The following is a 22316-nucleotide window of genomic DNA, read 5'->3' as shown; positions in this document are numbered from 1 at the left end:
CTTGGGCAAGCCTTTAAAACCCAAGGGGCAAGGGCAAAAACACCAAGGGTAGGGGGATTTTGCCCTGACATTTGACTTAACTATTCCAGCCCTTTCTGTTTGAACTACTTCACCAGCAACAGAGCTGGGAAGACTTCTAGCAGCCCCCAGTAAGGGGAAAAAAACTGTGGTATTCATCTGTCTAGGATTTAACTTACCTGTATCAGGTCACACTCTATTAGCACAACTCAGAGTTGCTTATATTATCTCCACAAGTAGAGCACAAAGCCAAGATCACAAGGAGGATGCACACAGTCTGTGTTGGATCATGTAATGAAATGGTCAGAATGTACTAACAATGAGGGGGAAAGAGTCACATGATTGTTTCAGAGTATTACATACTACAGCGATGTAGAGAGGTTTGCTCAAGTCACCCAGATAATTTCTTGAAGCTAAACAATGAATTGCTGGACTGAGGTCAGGGGGAGTGCACATGAGGAAACCTTACATTAATATTAAAGTGTCTTCCAGCCCCTGTAAGTCATCTGAAATCAAGTGCAAGGAAAAAAGTTTCATAGCCACACGGGTCACACAGGTATTTTAAAACGCCACTTGTGTTTGCTTTTCTGTCAAACTGAGCAAGACAATGCAACCTTTTACTTCTCTCTCACACACACTGCAAAATTTCACTTCTATTAATGCCCCTTCCCACCCAAGGCCACACCATCATCAAACAGGAATGAGATAAGAGGGGGGGGGAAAAACACCCTTGATTGATCCTCATTGTCCATGTTTTTCCTTGGAATAAAGTAATATTTCATTAAAAATGTTTCTAAGTTGGAGGGATAACATGACACAAAAATTTTCTTCTGGAAACAAAAGAGGCATTCAAATGTTAATAACCTACCAGTCCCCAATACAAATTGAAGGTCATTTCATTTAACATGTGTTAGGACAAAAAGCAGCTTCCTGAGAGGCACTCATTTTAAAAATAAATTATACCATAAATTATTATACCCAGCAAAGGTAGAAAGAATGACATTTTTTTCCTCCTTCTGTGACTCCTGTAAGACTAGTGTACTGTGGCTTCCGAAAGTCACACAATGGACTGTAAGTCACCCACCATACTGATCAATCATGTTTATTTAAAGTTTTCTTAACATTAGACACTTATTTAATGGGGGAGAAAACCAATAAACAACCATTTGACTTCTTTCCTTCTCCTACTATAGCCACATATGCGAGTTCTAATGGGTGATATAGATTTTAGCTGAAATTTGTAAAATATTTCAAGAGCTACCACAATCCCAAATACTGGAGAAAACAATCACCCACAAATAAACTAGCAAGTTAAATGGAAATACAATGTAGTTCTAATTCCTTTTCATACAGCCCCAGATAACCCCAAATAACTTTATAAATACCTATGAAAAATTAAAAACCTATGAAAATTATTTAAAATATTTAAATGCAGATAACTCAAATTTCCTTCAATCAGGCCATAAATCAGGACAAATTATTATCACAGTTACCAACAGAACGAATGGAATGTTTTAAGTTTAGGACAACCAAAAAGCCCCATGTAACTCTTTAATATAATCATTTACTCAAATATACTGTCGATAGGAATGGTGATAATACAGGAAGCAAAAATAAGTTTGCAGGTGAAATTTCAGAAGCTCATGAAAACAATACCATCCCATACTGCAGATGCAAAAGGAAAAACAGTTCTAATGGGGTTAAGAGTACTCTGGTCATCTTGGTTCATCTGGTCGTGCAAGGTGTTAGCTGTTTTCACTTCCCGTATCACAAAGTTAATCCACAGGAGGAGCTGGTGGATCTTGTCCCTGGTATTAAAAATAAATAAGTTATTTAGCAGAATTCTTAAATCCCAGCGCAATCGCTCTAACATATATGAGCTTCCCAATCTCCCATCCCAGACGCTATGCTTGTTCGGACTTTGCACCCTCTCACCCCTCATTCTTCCCTGTGGTTTGGAAGACAGGGACTGGCCCAATGGTGACAGGACGCTCCCTGTCAGCTGCAGGGCTGACTGACAAAGCAAGAAAGGTAGTTTCATCCTGCGTGCTATTGGTTGAGTGCAGCTAATTCATTCACAGTGAAGCCAAGGACTTTGGTTTGTTAACACAGAATGTCAGCCATGAGGCACAGGGTGGCTCCACTGGCTTCTGGCCCACCCTGCTAGAAAGCTGAGAGCAAAAGCAAATCGGGTCTCTGAAAGTTCTGTGGAACTGCCTGTTGTTATTGTTTCTTAATCAAAAAAAGCCTAAACTTTTATTGAAGACTTTAAAAACGACCGAAATAGACATAGTTCACATATATGGAAAGGAATACTAAAAATGACAAACACACCAATTTGCTCAAAACTAAGCCAATGATTTTATGCAGTCCTAAAACAATTTTGATGGACTTTATGTAAATCTTTTTTTATTAAAGGTTTTTAAGTTTTATTACATAATTGAGAGGAATGCATACACATGTGGGCCTCTGATTAGGGTGGGGGAAAGTCAATGTGTAGAGGAAGGTGGGTAGATAAACGTTTCACTTTTTTTTTCTCTCTGCAGTGTCCACAGGACAGAGGGAAGGAGGGGCTGCTCCTTGCTGTCAAAACACATCAGCACCCAGGGATGGGGACAGACATTTGATGGTGCCTTAGAGACACCAATGCAGGGAAGGACATTCTGAGGGTGTTAGTTGAGTAGTTTTGATAGTTCTAAGATGTTAGATTTGTTGCACCAGGATTGAGAAAATCTTTCCCAAGTCCATCTATCCTTAGTGCATCCACTGTGGAGTTTTCTATACACTAACTCTGGATTTGTTCATTATAAGCTGATAACACCACTTTTTCAAATCAGTTTGAATAGGATTTTGTCACAATAGAAAGCACCTGAACTATAAGTAAAAGATCCTAAATTTTGGAATGTCCAGGAAGGTTTGATGTATATGCTGTATGAGGCCATAGTTAAGGGTAATCATTATGTCTGTGTGGAACTACACTACGTACATTTTTCTTATGTATTCCTGGGGCAGTGGAATTACCATTTTTAGAACCTCTAGCTTACAGTGAGCTAAGTTCTAGGGAGTGAAACCTTTCATGTCTGTCTCTTGAGAAAAAAAAAAAACAAAAAACAACCCACATTCATTTGAGACACAGTGTTCCTATCTGCTGTGTACTCCCTAAGTGCCCACCTAGGCAGAAGCCAGAAGCAGGGAATTCAATCTAGGTCTCCTGTGTGGGTGGCAGGAACCCAATGACCTGAGCCATCACTGCTGCCTTCCGTGGTAACACATGAGCAGGAAGCTGGGTCAGGAGCAGGAGGCAGTTACTGAGCTCAGATACCTGGTAAGGGATGCAGTTACATAGCTCATCTGAGAGAGGAGGAATGGAGAGAAGAGCGGGGAGAGGAGGGAACAAGAGAAGAAAGGAGAGAGAGTGGGAGAGGGGAAGGGAGAGAAGAATGAGCTCCTATCCATGAGTCATTTGTTTAATCCACAAACGCCCTCAACAGTAGGAAGGGAACAAGGCTTGAAGCTGGGAACTCAGTGTGGGTCTCCCGAGCGGGAGCGGCAGCAGCACCCGACAGCTTGCTCTGACTCCCAGAGTGTGCACTAGCAGCAAGGTAGAATTAAAGCAGAGCCAGGGATTTAACCCAGGCTCTCAGACAGGAGATACAGGCATCCCAAGTGGCATTTAAAGCACGATTCTTCTTGAAAGGCAGAGGGAGGGGGATGAAGCAGGAGAAAGAGAAACTGATCTTCCATCTATTGGTTTACTTCCCAAATGGCCACAACGGTTAGGACAGGGCTGGGACAAAGGCAGGAGCCAGGAACTCCATCCTGGCCTCCCACAGCGGTAGCCAATTTCCAAGTACCAAGTCATCTTCTACTGGCTTCCCAGGTGCACTAGCAGGGAGCTCGACTGGAAGTAGAGCAGCCAGGAAGTGAACTCTAACTGGAACATCAACATGGGATGCTGGCATCTTAGGAGGTTTAACCTACTGGTCCACAGCAGGATCCTCCAAGTGGCATCCTAAATGCTACAACATTTGCTCTTACGTGTTCTTACTTTTTAACATTTATTTGTTTAGATGGATGAGTAAAAATTACACAAATTTACAATGTACAACATGCTATTTTGAAATGTGTATACATTGTAGAATGGCTTCATTCAGCTAGTTAACATATGCATGGAAATTTTTAAAATTTTCAAATCAACGGCCTGGCAGCGTGGCCTAGTGGCTAAAGTCCTCACCTTGAATGTGCTGGGATCTCATATGGGTGCAGGTTCTAATTCCGGCAGCCCTGCTTCCCATCCAGCTCCCTGTCTGTGGCCTGGGAAAGCAGTCGAGGATGGGCCCAAAGCTTTAGGACCCTGCACCCGTGTGGGAGACTCGGAAGAGGCTCCTGGCTCCTGGCTTCAGATTGGCACAGCACCGGCCGTTGCGGTCACTTGGGGAGTGAATCATCAGACGGAGGATCTTCCTCTCTGTCTCTCCTTCTCTCTGTATATCTGACTTCGTAATAAAAATAAATAAAAAAAATTTTCAAATCAAATAGAAAAAAAAATGGAAGTTAACAGAACCTCTGTTCCATGAACGATAGTACAGAAAACTCCCTGTTGGGACACCTATCATACTTTGCGTTTAGAAGGTTCTAAAAGTAATTGTAATCATGACTGTCAAGATGTATCAGCCGAGGGATTTACCAGCTCAGATGACATATGGTGATACAAAACTGGAAAATGGGATTGAGGGAAACAGGAGAGGATTTAGACATACAGGCTCTGTGTCTCTACTGTATCTGCTAGCTAGGATGGCAGTGGCTGAAATGCTGGACCTGGGGCTAGGAAGGTGTAAGGGGCTGGAAGCGCAAGAGGCAAGGCATCCACTGGAAGCTGGCTAGAACCAGGCGATGCAGGGCAAGTGGTGAGCCGCGTCGTGTGGGTTATCAGAGGGATCATTTTGGGTATTTCTCATGTGAGTTACGATTGGAATTCACTTCAAAATTATTTTTGAGCCACTGGTTTATGCTGCTTTCTATGCTCAACTCCACAAAAATGAATCCATCTAGGGAAGCAAGATGTACTAGGGTTCCATAGGAAGACTTACTCCACAAGCTAGGCGATCCTTTTGTTAACAGTATTTCATCTCAAACTTGCCCTTCCCCAACCACAGACATGCCCCCCCTCAGGAAGGATTTATAATGCACGACACTTACATTGTGAGGACTGGTTGGCTTTCCAAGTAGGTTGGATCCTCTTAGATTAGGAGGTCGCAGTAAGAACAAGATCACTGCAATTAGCACCCAGGCCATCAAGATCATCGTGACACTGATGCCATTCTCACCAGCAGGTCCTGGCACTAAGGACAAACACAAAGCCTAGTGGTAACACATACTCAAACAGGATCAGAACACAGCTAAATGCAAAAACCAGTTCTCATGTTTAAAGTACCAGTGTCAAAAACTGCATTCATAATAAAAATTGTATTAATAATTTAGAAGTATAATTTTGAAGTAAAGCATCTTCAATTTCTTTTCCTCCACTGAGGACATGTACATAGTCACTGTTGTTCAATAGTCATAAATCAAATTCTAATAAATGAAGATTTAAACTAACGTAGTAGTTCTTAATATTTCTGAGGTAACAGAAACCTCTGAGAATCTGATACAAAATGAAGACTTATATATACCATAAACACTCAACAAATGTCACCTACCCAAGGAAAAGGCAATATCTAGCTTGCCCACTATATAAATTACTACTTTATATATACATAAAAAAATGTTTAAAAGGCAGAATAGGGCCGGCATGGTGGTGCTGTAAGCTAGTCCTTCATATGCAGCGCTGGCTTCCTGTATGGGCTCATTTCAGTCCCAGCAGCTCTCCTTCTGATGCAGCTCCATGCTTGTGGCTGGAACAGCAGAAGGGGATGGCCTACAGCCTCGGGACCCTGCACCCATGTGGGAAGCTCACGGCTCCCAGCTTTAGACCAGCCCAATTCTGGTTGTTGCAGCCACATGGGCAGTGAACCAGTGGAGGGAAGCTCTCTCTCTCAGAAGTAAAATAAATAATTTTTTTAAGGCAGAATGACAGAGACAGAGGTAGAGAAGGAGATCTTCCATCATCTGCTACACTTTCCAAATAGTTGCAACTGCCAGGGCAATGGTTAGGGTAAGCCAGACCCAAAATGACATTGAGGTCTCCCATGTGGGGCTGGGCCCAAGGACTCCCCAAGTGGGAGTAACAGGCTGTTCCATTTCCCATCCAGCTCCCTGCTTGTGGCCTGGGAAAGCAGTCGAGGACGGCCCAAAGCCTTGGGATCATGCGCCCACTTGGGAGACCTAGAGGAAGTTCCTGGCTCCTGGCTTCAGCTTAGCTTAGTTCTGGCTGTCATGGCCACTTAGAGAATGAATCAGCAGACAAAAGATCTTTCTGTATCTTCTTCTCTGTATATTTCCAATAAAAATAAATAAATCTTTTAAAATATGCAGAAGTTTGGGGTGGGTATTATGGCACAGTGTGTTAACCAGCTGTTAGGGACAGCCACAGTCCACAGGGCAGTGCTTAGGACCAAGTTCCAGCTCCACTTCCAATCCAGCTTCCCGCTAGTGTGCACTCTGGGAGGCAGCAGATGACGGCTCAAGTACCTGGGTTCCTGCAACCCACATGGACAATCTGGATGGATATCTGGTTGCTGATTTAGCCTGTCCCAGGCCCAGTTATTGCTTGTTTAAAAACAAAGATTTTAAGAATGAAAGATTATCTTTGTAAAAAATACAGAAATTTTAGCTTGCAATTAGCCAACCAAGGTGAATCTCTAGTTGTCCACTGCCCACATCAGGAACTGAAGGTAAACACCTTTGGTTCTCTCTCCTACACTCCAATGCATCCACGTATCGCTCTGTGCTCTCACTCCCCCAAGCTACCAGCACCTCTCGGGTGGTCTTCTGCAGCGGCCTCTTAGTGGCCCTCTTTAACCGGCTCTTGCCTCCCACAGAGTGATGATTTCTTGAAAGCAAATACTATTACTTTATTACTGAATAATAGTAAAGAATGATCTTTTTAAAAGATTTATTTATTTTTATTGGGAAAGTGGATATACAGAGAAAAAGAGAGACAGAGAGGAAGGTCTTCCATCCAATGGTTCACTCCCCAAGCTGCCACAATGGCTGAAGCTGAGCCAATCTGAAGCCAGGAGCCAGGAGCCTCTTCTGGGTCTCCCATGCGGGTGCAGGGTCCCAAAGCTTCGGGCTGTCCTCGACTGTTTTCCCAGGCCACAGGCAGGGAGCTGGATGGGAAGCAGGGCTGCCAGGATTAGAACCGGCACCCATAAGGGATCCCAGTATGTTCAAGGTGAGGACTTTAACCACTAGGCCACCACGCCGGGCCCAAGAGTTGAGTGATTACTTTAAATCAGGCTTTATCCCTATGAATCTTTTACATTTTACTTGTGAGATTACAATATATATAAATTAGCTTGAGAGAAAGAGATCCAATGTTTGCTTCCCCAGCACCTATGAGGGTCAGGGCACGGCTGGATGCTAGAGCTGGGAACTCAGTTCAGGTCTTTCAGATGGAGGCAGGAACACAACTGTTGGAGTCAACACTGCTGCCTCTCAGCCTGTGTGTCCAGGAGGCTGGAGGCAGGGGCACAGCTAGGGTGCAGGCTCAGACACTCTGACGTGGGCCATGGCCATCTACACTGCTCAGCAAATGCACACCACTTCTCTTAGCTCTTTTGACAATATTACTTTATGGTAGGTGCTATCATGCCTTTGCTTTGGCCATGAGGCAATTGGGAAATGTAATGCCAACATCATATAGCTTATATGTAGCAAAAGTGTAGCTTAAATAAAGGTAGTCTCATTTCAGAGTCTCTTCTCTTAACCTTTGGCTGTGTCATAATCTCAGACAATATTGCACAGTGAGACAATACTCCTAAAAGTATTAGTCATGGGGAAGGTAAAAACAGAAGACACAGTTTCAAAAAGATTTATTGTAAGTGTAAAACTGGTTAGGTAAATTTAGATTACTTAATGAAGTCTAACTCCAAGGCCAATTCTTACATTATAAAATTTGGAGAGTGAATTCCTTATTTTTTAATATGATTTTAAGTAAGATTATGAGTCCAACCTCAGATTGCAAGTTTGTATTAACAGACACAGCAAAGCTGAAAAAAAAAATCCTTTTTCAAGACACCCATGGTGATAGTATGACTCCTCATTCCCCAACAATGTCTCCTGGCTTGTTTCCTGTTGTAGCCTTTACTTCCTGCAGATCAGAGCCAGAAGAATCTGTTTCACACACATCCCTGAAGATCAGCCAATCCAGTGACGCACTCTCCACTGCCTACTGCTTCAGCCTGGAGCCATCAGTCTGGCCTTTCCTCCTCTGACTCGGCCCCAAACTTCGAATCTTATCTCTGACTACTTCTAAGAAAACACATACTCTGTTCTGGTTACCCCCACACTTATTCCTTCTTCTTCGTTTTCTTCTAAATATTTATTTATTTTTCTTGCAAAGACAAATATACGAGGAGAGACAGAGAAGATCTTCCATCTGATGATTCACTTCCCAAGGGACCAGAATGGCCGGAACTACCCTGACCGAAGCCTGGCACCTCTTCCGGGTCTCCCACGTGTGTGCAGGGTCCCAAGGCTTTGGGTTGTCCTCGACTGCTTTCTCAGGCCACAAGCAGAGGGCCTGAGAAATGGGCCCTCCAAGAGATGGGAAGTGCAGCAGCCAGTATATGAACCAGTGCCCATATGGGATTCTGACATATACAATGCAAGGACTTTAGCCACTAGTCTACTACGCCAGGCCCAACCCTTCTTCCTTTGTTAGCCAATGGTTCCTGGCCTAGCTGTGCAGCAGAAGCGCCTGTGATGTTACCCACATCACACTCTAAGGCCCTGTGCCTCAGACAACTTGAGCAGCTGAAGCATGCAGTCAGGAACCACCAGGATTTTTCACAAGCTTTCTGAAGCAACCTGTTGCAATAGTTCAAAGCTAGTTTGTTTGGTAGCCATGCCAGTTACACAACTCTGCTTCCCTGAGGATACTCAGGGTCTCCCCTGCCTGGTAGGCTATTGCAACTAAGTTCCACTGATTCACCTATACTGCTCAATTCTGCTAATCACTGCCTTCTCTGGACTAGTGCATTACTTCTGGAATGAAGAAATGATTTATGTTTTTCCTACTCAGATCGGCAACTTTACAATTTGATTATTTTTTAACATTTAGTTATTTTGAAGGTCAGAGTTATATATAGAGAGTGAAAGACATTTCTTCCAAAAGCTGGTTCATCGTTAAATGACTACAATGGCTGGAGTTGGGCCAGGCAGAAGCCAAGAATTTCTTCTGGGTCTCCCACACAGGAGCAGGGGCCTAAGTACTTGGGCCATCCTCCACTGATTTCCAGGCCTGTTAGCAGGGAGCTATATTGGAAGTGAAGCAGCCAGCTGTTGAACTGGTACCCAAATGTGATGCTGATATCACAGGTGTGGCTTTATCCACTATGCCACAATGCTGGGTTCCAGATAGTCAACTTTCAAACATTTCAGACCATCATCTAGCTGTATGACTGCACCAGCTCTTAGTTATACAATCTATGTGCCTCCATTGTGTCTTTTTTTTTTTGGTAAAATTTATTTATTTTGACTGAAAAGTCAGAAATACAGAGAAGAAGAAAGACAGAGAGGAAGATCTTCCGTCCAATGATTCACTCCCCAAGATCTTCCATCTGAGCCGATCCAAAGCCAAGAGCCAGGAGCCTCTTCCGGGTCTCCCACACGGGTGCAGGGTCCCAAAGCTTCGGGCTGTCCTCCACTGCCTTCCCAGGCCACAGGCAGGAAGCTGGATGGGAAGTGGGGCTGTCAGGATTAGAACCAGCGTCCATATGGGATCAGGGCACATTCAAGGCGAGGACTTTAGCTGCTAGGCCATGGTGCCATGCCCTCAACATTTTTTTTAATGGCACAATTCCATAGGGTCTGGGATTTCCCTGCCCCCTCCCCAGAAATTTTATTTTAAACAGAAAAAACAGGGTAGGTGAAGAAAAATGAGTAAAAAGAATGGGAGAAGCAGAGGTATTGTGGTTAAGCAGCTGACAACAGCCCAAGTCCTTGGGACCCTGCACCTTCATGGGAGACCTGGGAAAAGTCCGGGCTCCTGACTTTGGACTGGCACAGTTTCTGCCATTTCAGCCATTTGGGGAGTGAATCAGAAGATGGAGGCCATCTCTTTCTGTCTTTCCTGTCTGTAACTGCCTTTCTAAAAAAACAAAAATTTTTAAAAGAATTGGGGCCTAGTATGGTAGCCTAGTGGCTAAAGTCTTCACCTTACTCACACCGGGATTCATATGGGAGCCGGTTCATGTCCCGGCAGTCCCACTTTCCAACCAGCTCCCTGCTTGTGGCCTGGGAAAGCAGCTGAGGATGACCCAAACCTTTAGGACCCTGCACCCATGTGGGAGACCTCGAAGAGGCTCTGGGCTTCGGCCGTTGTGGTCGCTTGGGGAGTGAATCATCGGACGGAAGATCTTCCTCTCTGTATCTCCTCCTCTCTGTATATCGGACTTTGCAATAAAAAATAAATCTAAATAGCAGCAGTAGTCTGAAGTCAGTTTTTATTGTGACAATTTGGCTTCTAAATATTAAGCAGTGCAATCACATGGGAGACACAAAATCTGTTCCCTAAATAGAAATCCCCTTGCTTTAAGAAGTAATTTTGGAACTGTAAAATGGAGACTAACATCCAGATGTGAGGATACAATGTAGTATGCATTTCTACTTCCTGACAAAGATGGACTTACAATGAAACTGTTCACTATATCTTGACAATAGGATGCTGGACTCTCTGCCAGTGTCCATGCCCGCAATGATGGACATATGAAGAACTATATTTTAGTAATGACATAGAGGAACTAGGTGGGGGAGAGGGAATTGGGGAGGGGATAAGGGAAATGCCAGGAGCCTATGGAACTGTATCATAAAATGATAATAACAATAATAACAATAAAATGTAAACATTATTTATATATATATATAATGTTATATATATATATATATATATATATATAAAGAAGTTATATATATATATAAAAAGAAGTACTTTTGGGCTCAGCACGATAGTGTAGCAGTTACAGTCCTCGCCTTGAATGTGCTGGGATCCCATATGGGCGCCGGTTCCTATCCTGGCTGCCCTGCTTCCCATCCAGCTCCCTGCTTGTGGCCTGGGAAAGCAGTCGAGGACGGTCCAAAGCCTTGGGACCCTGCACCCGCGTCGTGTGTCAGATCCAGAAGAAGCTTCTGGCTCCTGGCTTTGGATTGGCTCAGCTCCAGCCATTGTGGAAGATCTTCCTCTCTGTCTCTCCTCCCCTCTGTATATCTGCCTTTCCAACAAAAACAAATGAATCATAAAAAAAAAAGAAGTTTTTTGCACTGTTGGTCTGAAAAGATATAAAAACATAGAGGGACTTTGTATATCAAAATGCAACATTCTCTACCATAAAGTCTTCAGTTATAAGGAAGCGTATGCAGAATCCATGGCAGAGGTATTAGAAATAAGCTGTCTAGTGGAATATTCACAGCGAAGCTGTTAACTCTCATGGACACCAGGAAGGTGAGGGAGAAAGGAGGGAAGGTCTCCGAGCAGCGTGAATCCCAATGGATTATTACTATAGTCGTACATAGGTTTCTAGCAGGGGTGGTGGGGTAGTAGAAACAGAATAGCAGTTCCGAGCAAGCCTTTAGCCGAGTTGATAAAAATGTCAATTAAAATGCCTGCATTCCATTATCAGAGTTCCTGTGTTCTAGTCCGAAGACCGGAGCATAATATGCTGCCTCCTCAGCACATCAGCAGGAACCTAGCTCAGAAGTAGGGGAGCCAGGTCTCAAACCTGGCTCTCTCGTGGTATGTGGGCATTCCAAGGGCCTATACTTCAAAGACACAGGATTAGACAGAGACCCTTCACTTGCATCCACACTCCAAATGCCTGCCAAAACTGGGAGCCAAGAAATCAACCCAGGCCTCCTACAGGGGTGGCAGGGACCATCCGCTGCCTGAGGGTGTGCATTAGCAAGAAGCAGGAACTAGAAGCAGATCCAGGGCTCAATCCAGGGCATGCCGGTATGGGATATGGGTACCTCAAGAGGTACCTCAACAGCTAACCCACAACGTCCAGACAGGGAGGTCTCTCTGAGCAGGTGACACTGGAGTAAAGATGCCAACAAAGCACAGTGCTGTGAGGCCATCTGAAAGGACACTCCAGGAAGCAGGTCCTGGGGGAGGAGCAGCCATGACTGCGAAGGGCAACAGAGCTGGAGTGCTGCGAACAGGGAGTGAAGGGTGGGATGAGATATTTAAAAAACTAAATCATATGAGTAACAAGAGCCAGATCACGTAGGCTTTCCAGGACAGAACGGTGTTGGCTTCTATTAAGCATTATACAGAAAACCTCTGAAGCGTTTTGCACAAAAATGAGGCAGTAAATGACTAATTTTGAAATTCGTGCATATGTGCAGTCTTCAAAACATTCATGGGAAAACTGATTAAAAACTACATCTGAGAGCCAGCATTGTGGTGTAGCCAGAAATACTACTGCCCAACAACACAGGCATCCCACGAGGGCACGAGTTTGAGTCCTGGTTGTTCCCTTCTGGTTCAGCCCTCTGCTCATGGGTTGGGAAAATCAGCTAAAGATCCAAGTACTTGGTCCCCTACCACCCATGTGGGACACTTGGATGAAGCACCTGGTTCCAGTTTAGCCTAGCCATCTAGAGTGAACCAGCACATGGATTATATATATGTATATATGTGTGTGTCTGTGTACCTTTTTCCCTGTAACTTTTCAAATGAGTAAAATTAATCTTTAAAAATATGTGTGAATTTTGATTTTTTTTTCCTCACAGAAATAATTTTAACTTTTAATTCCATTTTCCCATGAATTTTCTGCAGTGTCCTTGCATGCTGGAGGCAGTGACGGCCAACAGGCGGCTGCAGAGTGTCCGGAAAGGACGGGTCGGCGAGGACTCTGGGAAGTGGGGAGCCGCCCTTAACTATTACAGCAAAGAACACAAGAGGGATTAGCTGGGGGGACACTCAAAGAGCACAAATAGGAGATGCTGAATTTCAAACATCTGTAAGACACTGGGGATGCCAGAAAACAGTCATCAGCAGACACATAATGAGCCATGAGACCAGATGAGATCACCAAGGGAAGTCATGGAGAAAGGGAAGTGGTCCAGGAGTTGTTCTGGAACATTCTAAGGTTAAGAGGTAAGAGGGACAGACCAGGCACCAAAAAGAGGATAGAAAATACTTGAGTGCCTGGAACTGGGACAAAGAAGCCAAGTAAGAGCTAAATTCATATTTGAGAAGCATTCATGAAATTAAATTGTTACAGGTTACAAATAAATTCTTATGATTCTCACTTTATTAAGAAGCAGAAGCTAAAAGTATTAGAAATGTAAACAGCAGAGAAACACAAAGAGCTCCCAACTGCTAATTCACTTCCTGATGCCTGCAATGGCTGGAGTTGGGCCAGATCAAAGCTGGAAGATCAGAACACATTCCAGCTTCCCCACATGAATGGCTAGAATCTGACCACCACTGTCTCCCGCTGCACTGGCAGGAAGCTAGAGTCAGGAGCAGGAGCCAGACGCTGTGGTTGTGGTGCAAGAGGTTAAGCTGCTACCTGCAATGCTAGCATCAACACACAGGAAAGGCAGATTTAGAGAGAAAGATTTTCCATTTACTGGTTCACTCACCAAGTGGCTGTAAAAGCTGGAGCTGAGCTGATCTAGAGCCTGGAGCATCCTGCCAGTCTCCCATGTGGGTGCAGGGTCCCAAGGCTTTGGGCTATACTCTACTGTCTTCTCAGGCCACAAGCAGGGAGCTTGCTAGGAAAGTGGAGCAGCCATGAAATGGTGTCCACATAGCATCCTGGTGCTTGAAGTGGAGGATTAGCCAATTGAGCCATTGCACTGAGCCCATTAGTCTGAGTTCTTTTGCTCTGCTACCAATCCATCTCCCTAATGTGTCTGGAAAAGTAATGCATGATGGCCCAAATATTTAGGTCTCTGCCACTCATGTGGGAGACTACAGTGTAGTTCCTGGCTCCTGGCTTTGGCCTGGCTCAGATCAGACTGCTGAAGTCACCTGGGAACGAAGCCAGGGGCTAGCAGACATCTCTCTCTCTCTCTCTCTCTCTCCGTTCCTTTTTCTCTGTTGTTTTGCCTTTTGAGTTATAACGAACTAGAGGCAGGAATCAAACCCAAGTACTTGATCATGGGATGCAGACAATCTCAACCAGGAGTTGCCAAACTGCTACCCCAAATTTTACCCTTAGGAGAAGTGACTGACAGCTGGCATAGCAATCACAGATACCACACACGTAAGCAGCAATGCTTGTCCAAATGAGAACAGCAAGTAACATAAAAATGGGAGGGAATTAGCAAACAGAATAAACACCAGGTGCCTTCAGCAATCACTCAAAAAGAACAAAAATAATATTTTAATAATAAAAACCAGATCCATTCCCAAATGCAAAAGCCCAAGTAGATTCTATAAATATTTCTCCATTTATTGTTTGGTCTGTGTTTTTAACAACTTTAAATCTAACAGTTGGTTCTATGATTAAATAAATAAATGATTCTTTTCATAGGAAAAACAGAATTTGAAAACAACAAAGCATTCAAAATAGAAGCATAGGGATTAAAAAGGCAGAAAAAGAACAAAAGGAACAGTTTAAAAATGCAAACCACTACTGGAGAGTAGAACATGTATTTATTCAAGGCTTATTTTAGCTATTATGAAGTCTCATATTCCTACAGTCCTAAACCATGCATTACTTAATTTTAAAAAATAACCTATTAAAAAACTGAATTGTAATATATTGATCTAAACATGAGGGGAGCTACACACTGGAGAATATACAGAAAAGTATTCCTAGAGAAAACACAGCTTAAGCCAATTCAAGCTGTGGTGCTCAGAAGGGATTTCTACACCAATAGCTAAAGGAACTGGGCAGGAAAAACCAGCTGCCAACATGACTCAGCAGATTGCCAAGCTGGAGTTCATTCTTTCTCCTCCAAGGGAGGAAGTGGCCTTTCACCCACAGCAGGAGGAGTGTATATTTGATTTACAGGAGAGGCTGGCACAGTCACAGATGTCACACATATAGGACCATCTCAACCAGCAAAGCAGCTTTCAGCTTTACCTGCCGAGGCACGTACTTGAGCTACACAGTGTGGACTGATGGAAGCCCGGGGGAAGCAACGGAGGGCAACACAGAGTGCAGGAGCCAGCAGGCGCGTCCCGCTGTGTCTGCACTGCTGCTGCTTCCCTTCTGCAGACACGGGTGCCATTTCCCGGCAGCATCTGCAGTCTGACAAAGTTGCTGCTCTGGGCTAGGCCTTAGCCTAGCTCCTACTTTCCCTAAGTTGTCATACTTACAAAATTTAATGAGACACCAAGTTTATAAAATAAAATAATCGTAAATAATGTGATAAGCCCCTTCACAATGCTACATTACTGTGGCTTGGTTTTAGTTTCATATACACACTAAATCAGACCTTAGCCTCAAGATGTCAAATATAAGCAAGGAGTCTATTCATAAATGCAACTGGGGATAGTTTCTAACTCACTGTTACAGAACTAATCCAGAACCCGGACCTCACCCATTCCTACAAAGCAGGTCTTAATCTCTTCCAAGAGTGATGCTCAGGACCTAGTCATTTTCCATTAGGCCACACCTCCTACACAGTCACCACCTATCAGTGCGGGGTTAGACTGGGGAAGGACCAAGCTTCCAGCACCTGAACTGTGAGAGGACAAACCATCTGTAGCAGAAGTTGGAAACCTCTTTTCTTTGTTCTTTTTTCCAAAATTCACCGTTCTTTGTTGAAGATATATGAGCCAGAGTTTGAAGCCACTACTCTGAATTACTTTTTGAGGTTTCTTCCATGTTGCATGTACTCCATTTGCTAATAACTTGCTTAGTTTTTCCTCTCATTAATCTGTTTTTTAAGATTTTAATTTATTTTTATTGCAAAGTCAGATATACAGAGAGAGGAGAGACAGAGAGGAAGATCTTCCATCTGTCTTGATAATTCACTCCTCAAGCAGCCACAACGGCTGGAGCTGCGTCGATCTAAAGCCAGGAGCCTCTTCCAGGTCTCCCATGCGGATGCAGGGTCCCAAGTCCTTCGGCAGTCCTTGACTACTTTTCCAGGCCACAAGCAGGGAGCTGGATGGAAAGCGGGGCCACTGGGATTAGAACTGGCGCCTATATGGGATCCCGGAGCATTCGAGGTGAGGACTTGAGCCGCTAGGCTATTGTGCCGGGCTCAATCTGTGCTTTGTAAAAGGTGTTCCAGCTAAGAGGTATGATAGGGTAGGGAAAAAAGCATTTTACCTCCTGAACATCTAAATTCAAAGGATTTTTGCTCAAACATTGTCTGTAATATGAAAAAAGAAACCAATATCATGAAATTTTTAAAAAATGAATTATTTAAACTTTGGTATATCCAGTATGCTTGGCTAAATGCCAGAAAATTTGTTTTGCTTTTATCCTTTTTTTTAAATTTTAAGGATTTATTTATTTTCTTTGAAAGCGTTACAGAGAAAAGGAAGGGGACCAAAGAGAGATCTTCTCTCTGTTGGTCCCCTCTCCAAATGGTTGCAATGGCCAGGGCAGGGCCAACTGAAGCCAGGGGCTTCCTCTCGGTCTCACACATGCTTCGGAGGGCCAAGGTCTTAGGCCATCCTTTGCTGCTTTCCCAGGCTATAAGCAGGGAGCTGGATCGGAAGTGGAGCAGCTGGGACTCGAAGTGGTGTTGTCAGTGCCACAGGCAGAGGATGAGCCAGCAATGCCACTCCGCCAGTCTCCGTGAACAAATAGTTTTAAGATATGTATTAATATGCTTATAATATAGTAGTAGAAAACAACAGTGATAGCATTTCCACATTGCTTCACCTTGTCATAGACTTTCTTTCTCACGATCTCATAGCACAAGATTGGCTTTACCGTGCTGGCTGAGGAGTCCCTTGCAGTATTCTTCAGGCTACTTTAGAGTGTTCTAAATGGTCCCACAAGATTTACTGTGCAGGTTCCCTCTTGGTCTCATCCTTCCTCTTACCGTCACCACATGGAGCAGCACGCCAGCCCCACCCACATCCTCATGGGTATGAGCAGTGAACCTCCCAGGCACCCAAGCCTTGCAAAGGCTTCTCTGGCCCTCACGCACAAAGTCCCAAGCCAGCCAATCAGACACTAGGCAATGGGTAAGGGAACTGTTCTGGCTGCCTTCATGTTCTACTTCTACTAGCTCCAAATGCCCTGTCAAATGCTAATTCATCAAGCAAAAGCCCTGGAAGGAATATACAAAGCTGTCAACATTTATCTTTTTAACATTCTGGATTTTCTTCCTCTACTTTTTGACTTCCATCTATGACTTTATAATTTTATTCAATGTGATAAAGGTTTAATCTTAAGAAGGAAAAAATTATTTTTCAAATTAAAAAATGAAAATTTAGTTCGGGGCCAGAGTTGTGATGTGGCAGGTAAAGCTGCAGCTTGCGACACAGGCAATTCATACGGATGCTGGTTTGAGTTCCGGCTGTTCCACTTCCAATCCAGCTCCATGGTAATGGCCTCGGAAAAGCAGCAGAGGATAGGCCAAGTGTGTGGGCTGCTATACCTATATGGGAGACCTGCAAGCTCCTGCTTTCGGACTAGCCCAGCTCCAGCTCTGGCAGCCACTTGAGGAGTGAACCAATGAATTGAGGATATCTCTTCCTCTATAAACTGTCTTCCAAATAAACACATACATATGGAGCTGGCACAGTGGCTCAACAGGGTAAATCTCCTTTTACAGTCCTGGCACTCCACATGGGCACCAGTTCATGGCCTGGCTATTTCACTTCCCATCCAGATCCCTGCCAGTGGCCTGGGAAAGCAACAGAGAATTGCCTGAGTCCTTGGGCTTCTGAACCCACATTGGAGACCTGGAGGACGCGCCTGGCTCCAGGCTTCAGATTGAATCAGTTCAGTTCTGACTTGTGGCCATTTGAAACGCGAGCCAGCAGAAGGAAGATCGATCTCTCTCTCTCCCTTCTCTCTTTAACCCTGACTTTCAAAGAAAAAAATACACAAAACTTTATGTAAGTTGGGTCCAGCATGGTAGCCTAGTGGCTAAAGTCCTTGGCTTCTTTGTGCCGGGATCCCATATGGGCACCGGTTTAGTCCCAGAGACCTTGCTTCCCATCCAGCTCCCTGTCTGTGGCCTGGGAAAGCAGTAGAAGACAGCCCAAAACCTTGGGACCCTGCACCTGTGTGGGAGACCTGGAGGAAGTTGCTGGCTCCTGGCTTCAGATCAGCACAGCTCCGGCTGTTGCGCTCACTTGGCTAGTGAATCATTGGACGGAAGATCTTTTTCTCTCTCTCTCCTCTTCTCTATATCTGACTTTGCAATAAACATACATAATTTAAAAACACACACACACACACACACACATATAAATTGCAAATAACCACTGAAAACCATCTCAAAGAGCGAGCTGTCAGCATCATTTCGGACAGATACAGTCCCACGGCCTCTATTCTGCCCCCGTGCCAGCTGTTGCTGCTCCCAGCAGTACTTACATTCCTGGAGACACTCGGTATCTGTGCAGTAGGACTGGGACTGCCGCAGCTGTAACGAGGAAGAAAGTACAGTTACCTGGGAGACACAACTGCAGGATGACAACTAGTGACAAAGGCCATGTTTTGTTTTTTGACGGATGCTATCAGAGTATCATACCTTCAAAGTTAACTACAAACACAAGACACTAGTGGCTATCCAGCTGAGGGAGATTTTTTTTCCCTATGCAAAGTATTTTTCAAATACACTGTTAAGTGGTACAATCTATTTAAGTAAGATTTTTAAAACAAGTACATCTATTTAAATAAGATTTTTAAAACAATCACTGGTGACAGAAATTCTTGTAGCCATATGTAATTAGACTTCCCACGGAAAAGTGCTAAATTGCAGAATTACTAGAAATGAAAACTTTGATTAATGAGATATTCTTCTCATGAAAAATTGAAAGTAGACAAAAAGAGATTCTACATATAAAGTTCACCTCTGAAAGGGAGGAAGAGTTCCTCAACCTAAAATATGCATAAAGAAACCGTGGTTATAGATACCAGGAACCAACAGAAGTCATCACGAGGGGAAGAAGGAGTAACAAAGTAGAGAAAATCCCAACAGAGGTAGAAACTCAAAGGTTTCAATATCTTTATTTTTATAAAATTTTAGAGTCTGGTGATCAACTTTTTAAAAGGATTTATTTATTTTTATTGGAGAGGCAGATTTACAGAGAGGAGAGATACAGAGATCTTCCATCTTCAGGTTCACTCTCCAAATGGACACAATGGCTGAAGCTGAACTGAGCTGAAGCCAAGATCCCAGAGCCTCCCTTAGGTCCCCAATGTGGGTGCAGGGTCCCAAGGACTTAAGCTTTTATCCACTGCTTTCTCAGACCATAAGCAGGAAGCAGAATGGGAAGTGGAGCAGCCGGGACACAGACTGGTACCCATATGGGATGCCAGCATTCACAGGCAGAGGAGTAGCCAATTAAGCCATCACACCAGCCTCAGGTGAGCCTTTGTTTAGGAGCCAGCACATTGGCTCAGCTGGTTAATCCTTTCCCCTCCAAGCACTGGCATCCCATATGGGCACTGGTTTGTGTTTTGGTTGCTCTACTTTCTATTCAGCTCACTGCTTTTGGCCTGGGAAAACAGCCAAAGATGGCCTGAAGCCTTTGGACCCTGCACCATGCGGGAGACCCAGGAAAAGCTTCAGACTCTTGGCTTTGGTTTGGGCCAACCCTGGCTGTTGTGGCCATTTGGAAGTGAACCAGAGGACAGAAGATCTTTCTCTGTGTCTCTCCTCTCTGTAATTCTGCAGAGTGATAGACAGCCACAGGGAGAAACAGAGAGAGAGCAATACCACCTGTGGTTCACTGCCTAAATGTCTGCAACAGCCAGGGCTGGGCCAGACCAAAATCAGGAGTCAGGTTTCCCCATGGGCAGCAGGGACTCAAGAGTGCTTGAGCATCATCTGCTGCTTTCCCAGGCACATTAACAAGTTGGATTGGTACTAGAGTAGCCAGGACTTGAACCAGTGCTCTGAAATGGGAAGTGAGCATTCCGAACAACAGCTTTACCAATGGCATCATAAATTTAAAAGAAAATTTGTTTTTAAAGATGTATTTGTTTTAGGATTTGCACTGCTGGCATGGGGTCCTGCTGGTGGCCTGTGTCCGGGGGGTTGGGGGGGGGTGGCTGGAGGCTGGGGTCTGCAGGCTGCAGCGGGGCTCTGCTCAGAGGCAAGGGACACCCCTAAGAGCTAGCCTGGGAGTTTGGCGGGCAATGGCAACCCCTCCAAGCAGTGTGAACCGTTTTGTGTTTCCACAGCCCACTGGTTTTGTGGGCTTGGCTGTTTACAACAATCTGCACGAGAGGCTAAGAATATTGTATGCAAAGATTCTGGATGTTTTTCAACAGATGCCTAAAACTGCAGCATACAAAAAATATAGGCAGCAGATTATAAATGAGGAGCTGAATATGGTGAAAATGAAATTAGATGTTAAAAAATTAGAAGATAAACTTCAGGGTGGCCAAATAGAAGCGGTGATTCTTCAAGCTGAAAATGAACTAAGTCTGGCAAGAAAAATGATGCAGTGGAAAACACGGGAGCCATTAGTGGAAGGACCTCCTGCCAGCCAGTGGAAATGGCCAATATAAATAGGTTGATGGGAAATGAATGTAACTAAATGTGCTATTATTTTAAAATGTTTCCTTACTACTGACATTTTGTAGGTATGTACAAATGTAGAAAACTGATAGAAGATGTATGTAGGACGCTTGGTAAAATCAGTTATCATGGTGATAGAGTCGTGTGGCTCAGTTTTTGATTTATAAAGTATCACCCTGATTATTTCAAACACAGCATTTCTTTGACCAAAAAAGGTTGTGGGGAGATTTGAAAATTAACTGGAAAAATTCCAGTGAGTCTGCAGAACAGGAGCCATAATCCTAATGCCAAGTATCTTCAATGCATAATAATTCTTATTATTTCCCAGAAGAGTTTAAGAAGGAAATGTACTTAGCTATTATTGTCTAAACAAATTTCCAGGTCTTTTGTTAGGAGGAAGTAATAAAAATGAATATGTTTAGTTGTGAGAAAAAAAGCAAAAATAGTTGGCAATAAAATTTTATGTGGTTAACCTGAAAAAAAAAAGATTTATTTGTTTTATTTTCAAAGCTAGATTTGCAGAGAGAAGGTCTTCCCTCAGCTGATTCACCTCCCTTCTGCTTCCCCAAGTGGCTGCAGTGGCCAGAGCTAAGCTGGTCTGAAAGTGGGGGCAGGAACTTCAGCCAGGTTTCCCACACAGGTGCAGGGAACTGAGGACTTGGCTCATCTGCTGCTGCCTTCCCAGGTGTTGCCTTTGCAGGCCATAAGCAGGGAGCTGGATCAGAAGCGGAGCAGCCAGGACATGAACCTGCAACCACACAGGATGCTGGCACCACAGGGTGGAGAATTAACCCGTTGACTACGGTGTCAACCCCTAAAAGAAAATTTATAGAGACAAGGCCTGTAACTAGTGTAGCTGGTAAAGCCGTAGCTTACAACACCATAAAGGTTTCCATTTGTGTCCTGGTTGTTTTCACTTCTGATCCAGCTACCTGTTAATATGCCTGGGAAAACAGCGAAGAACAGCCCAAGCGCTGTGTCCCTGCGTGGGAGCCCTGAATGAACCTCCTGAATTCAGCCTAGCCATTTGGGGGAGGGAGGCAGCAGATGCAGGATCAAACTCTCTCTCTCCCTCTCTCTCTGTCTTTCAAATAAATAAATGTTTAAACAAAGGAGAGGGAGAAAAAAAAATAGGCTGTGTGTAACACAGGATGTTCTCTTATGAATGACATATACTATATATCTTCTGGTGCTTCTCAAAAATCTTTAAAAATTGAAAATCTCACAAATTTTCAAATAAGGAAAATGAGCACACAACTTCTGAAATCTGTTTCATTATTAACTGCATTGCCTAGCTCCATTAAAGCCAAGCTGGTTCCTGAGGCTCTTGGGGCAGCACTATCAGACACAGAGCAATAGGGCGGATCTGGCCAGACACGGTGCCACAGGACTGACCTAGATTTCAAGTGTATCCTGCAATGGTCTAGACTTTCGAGACCTTGCACAGGTTCTCTAACTTGGCTAAAATGGGGTAGTGTTACGATCTAAGCATTCATTCCCGTGGCTGGCATTTG

The 22316-nt window shown here is 44.0% G+C and overlaps 2 protein-coding genes across 2 annotated transcripts in view; one reads left to right on the top strand and one right to left on the bottom strand.

The window, feature by feature from the left end:
- Positions 1-1104: 1104 nt before the first annotated feature.
- The window catches only part of SMIM14 (small integral membrane protein 14), a 58748-nt gene continuing 37536 nt past the window's right edge, over positions 1105-22316 (bottom strand). Inside the window, exons 3-5 of the mRNA XM_058670185.1 lie at positions 18648-18696; positions 5218-5360; positions 1105-1826 (exon numbers count right to left, since the gene is read on the bottom strand). Of these exons, the coding sequence (XP_058526168.1) occupies positions 1794-1826; positions 5218-5360; positions 18648-18696 (225 nt within the window). The 3' untranslated portion in view covers positions 1105-1793. The remainder of the gene's footprint in view (positions 1827-5217; positions 5361-18647; positions 18697-22316) is intronic.
- LOC105942600 (NADH dehydrogenase [ubiquinone] 1 alpha subcomplex subunit 5-like) lies at positions 20056-21018 on the top strand. Its single transcript, XM_036496875.2, has one exon. The coding sequence runs from the start codon at positions 20418-20420 to the stop codon at positions 20790-20792; it is 375 nt and encodes a 124-aa protein (XP_036352768.2). The 5' UTR covers positions 20056-20417; the 3' UTR covers positions 20793-21018.

Source organism: Ochotona princeps, chromosome 11, assembly GCF_030435755.1.
Source record: "Ochotona princeps isolate mOchPri1 chromosome 11, mOchPri1.hap1, whole genome shotgun sequence".
In the NCBI taxonomy this organism is placed as follows: Eukaryota; Metazoa; Chordata; class Mammalia; order Lagomorpha; family Ochotonidae; genus Ochotona; species Ochotona princeps.
This window is presented reverse-complemented; position numbering and strand designations above follow the sequence as displayed.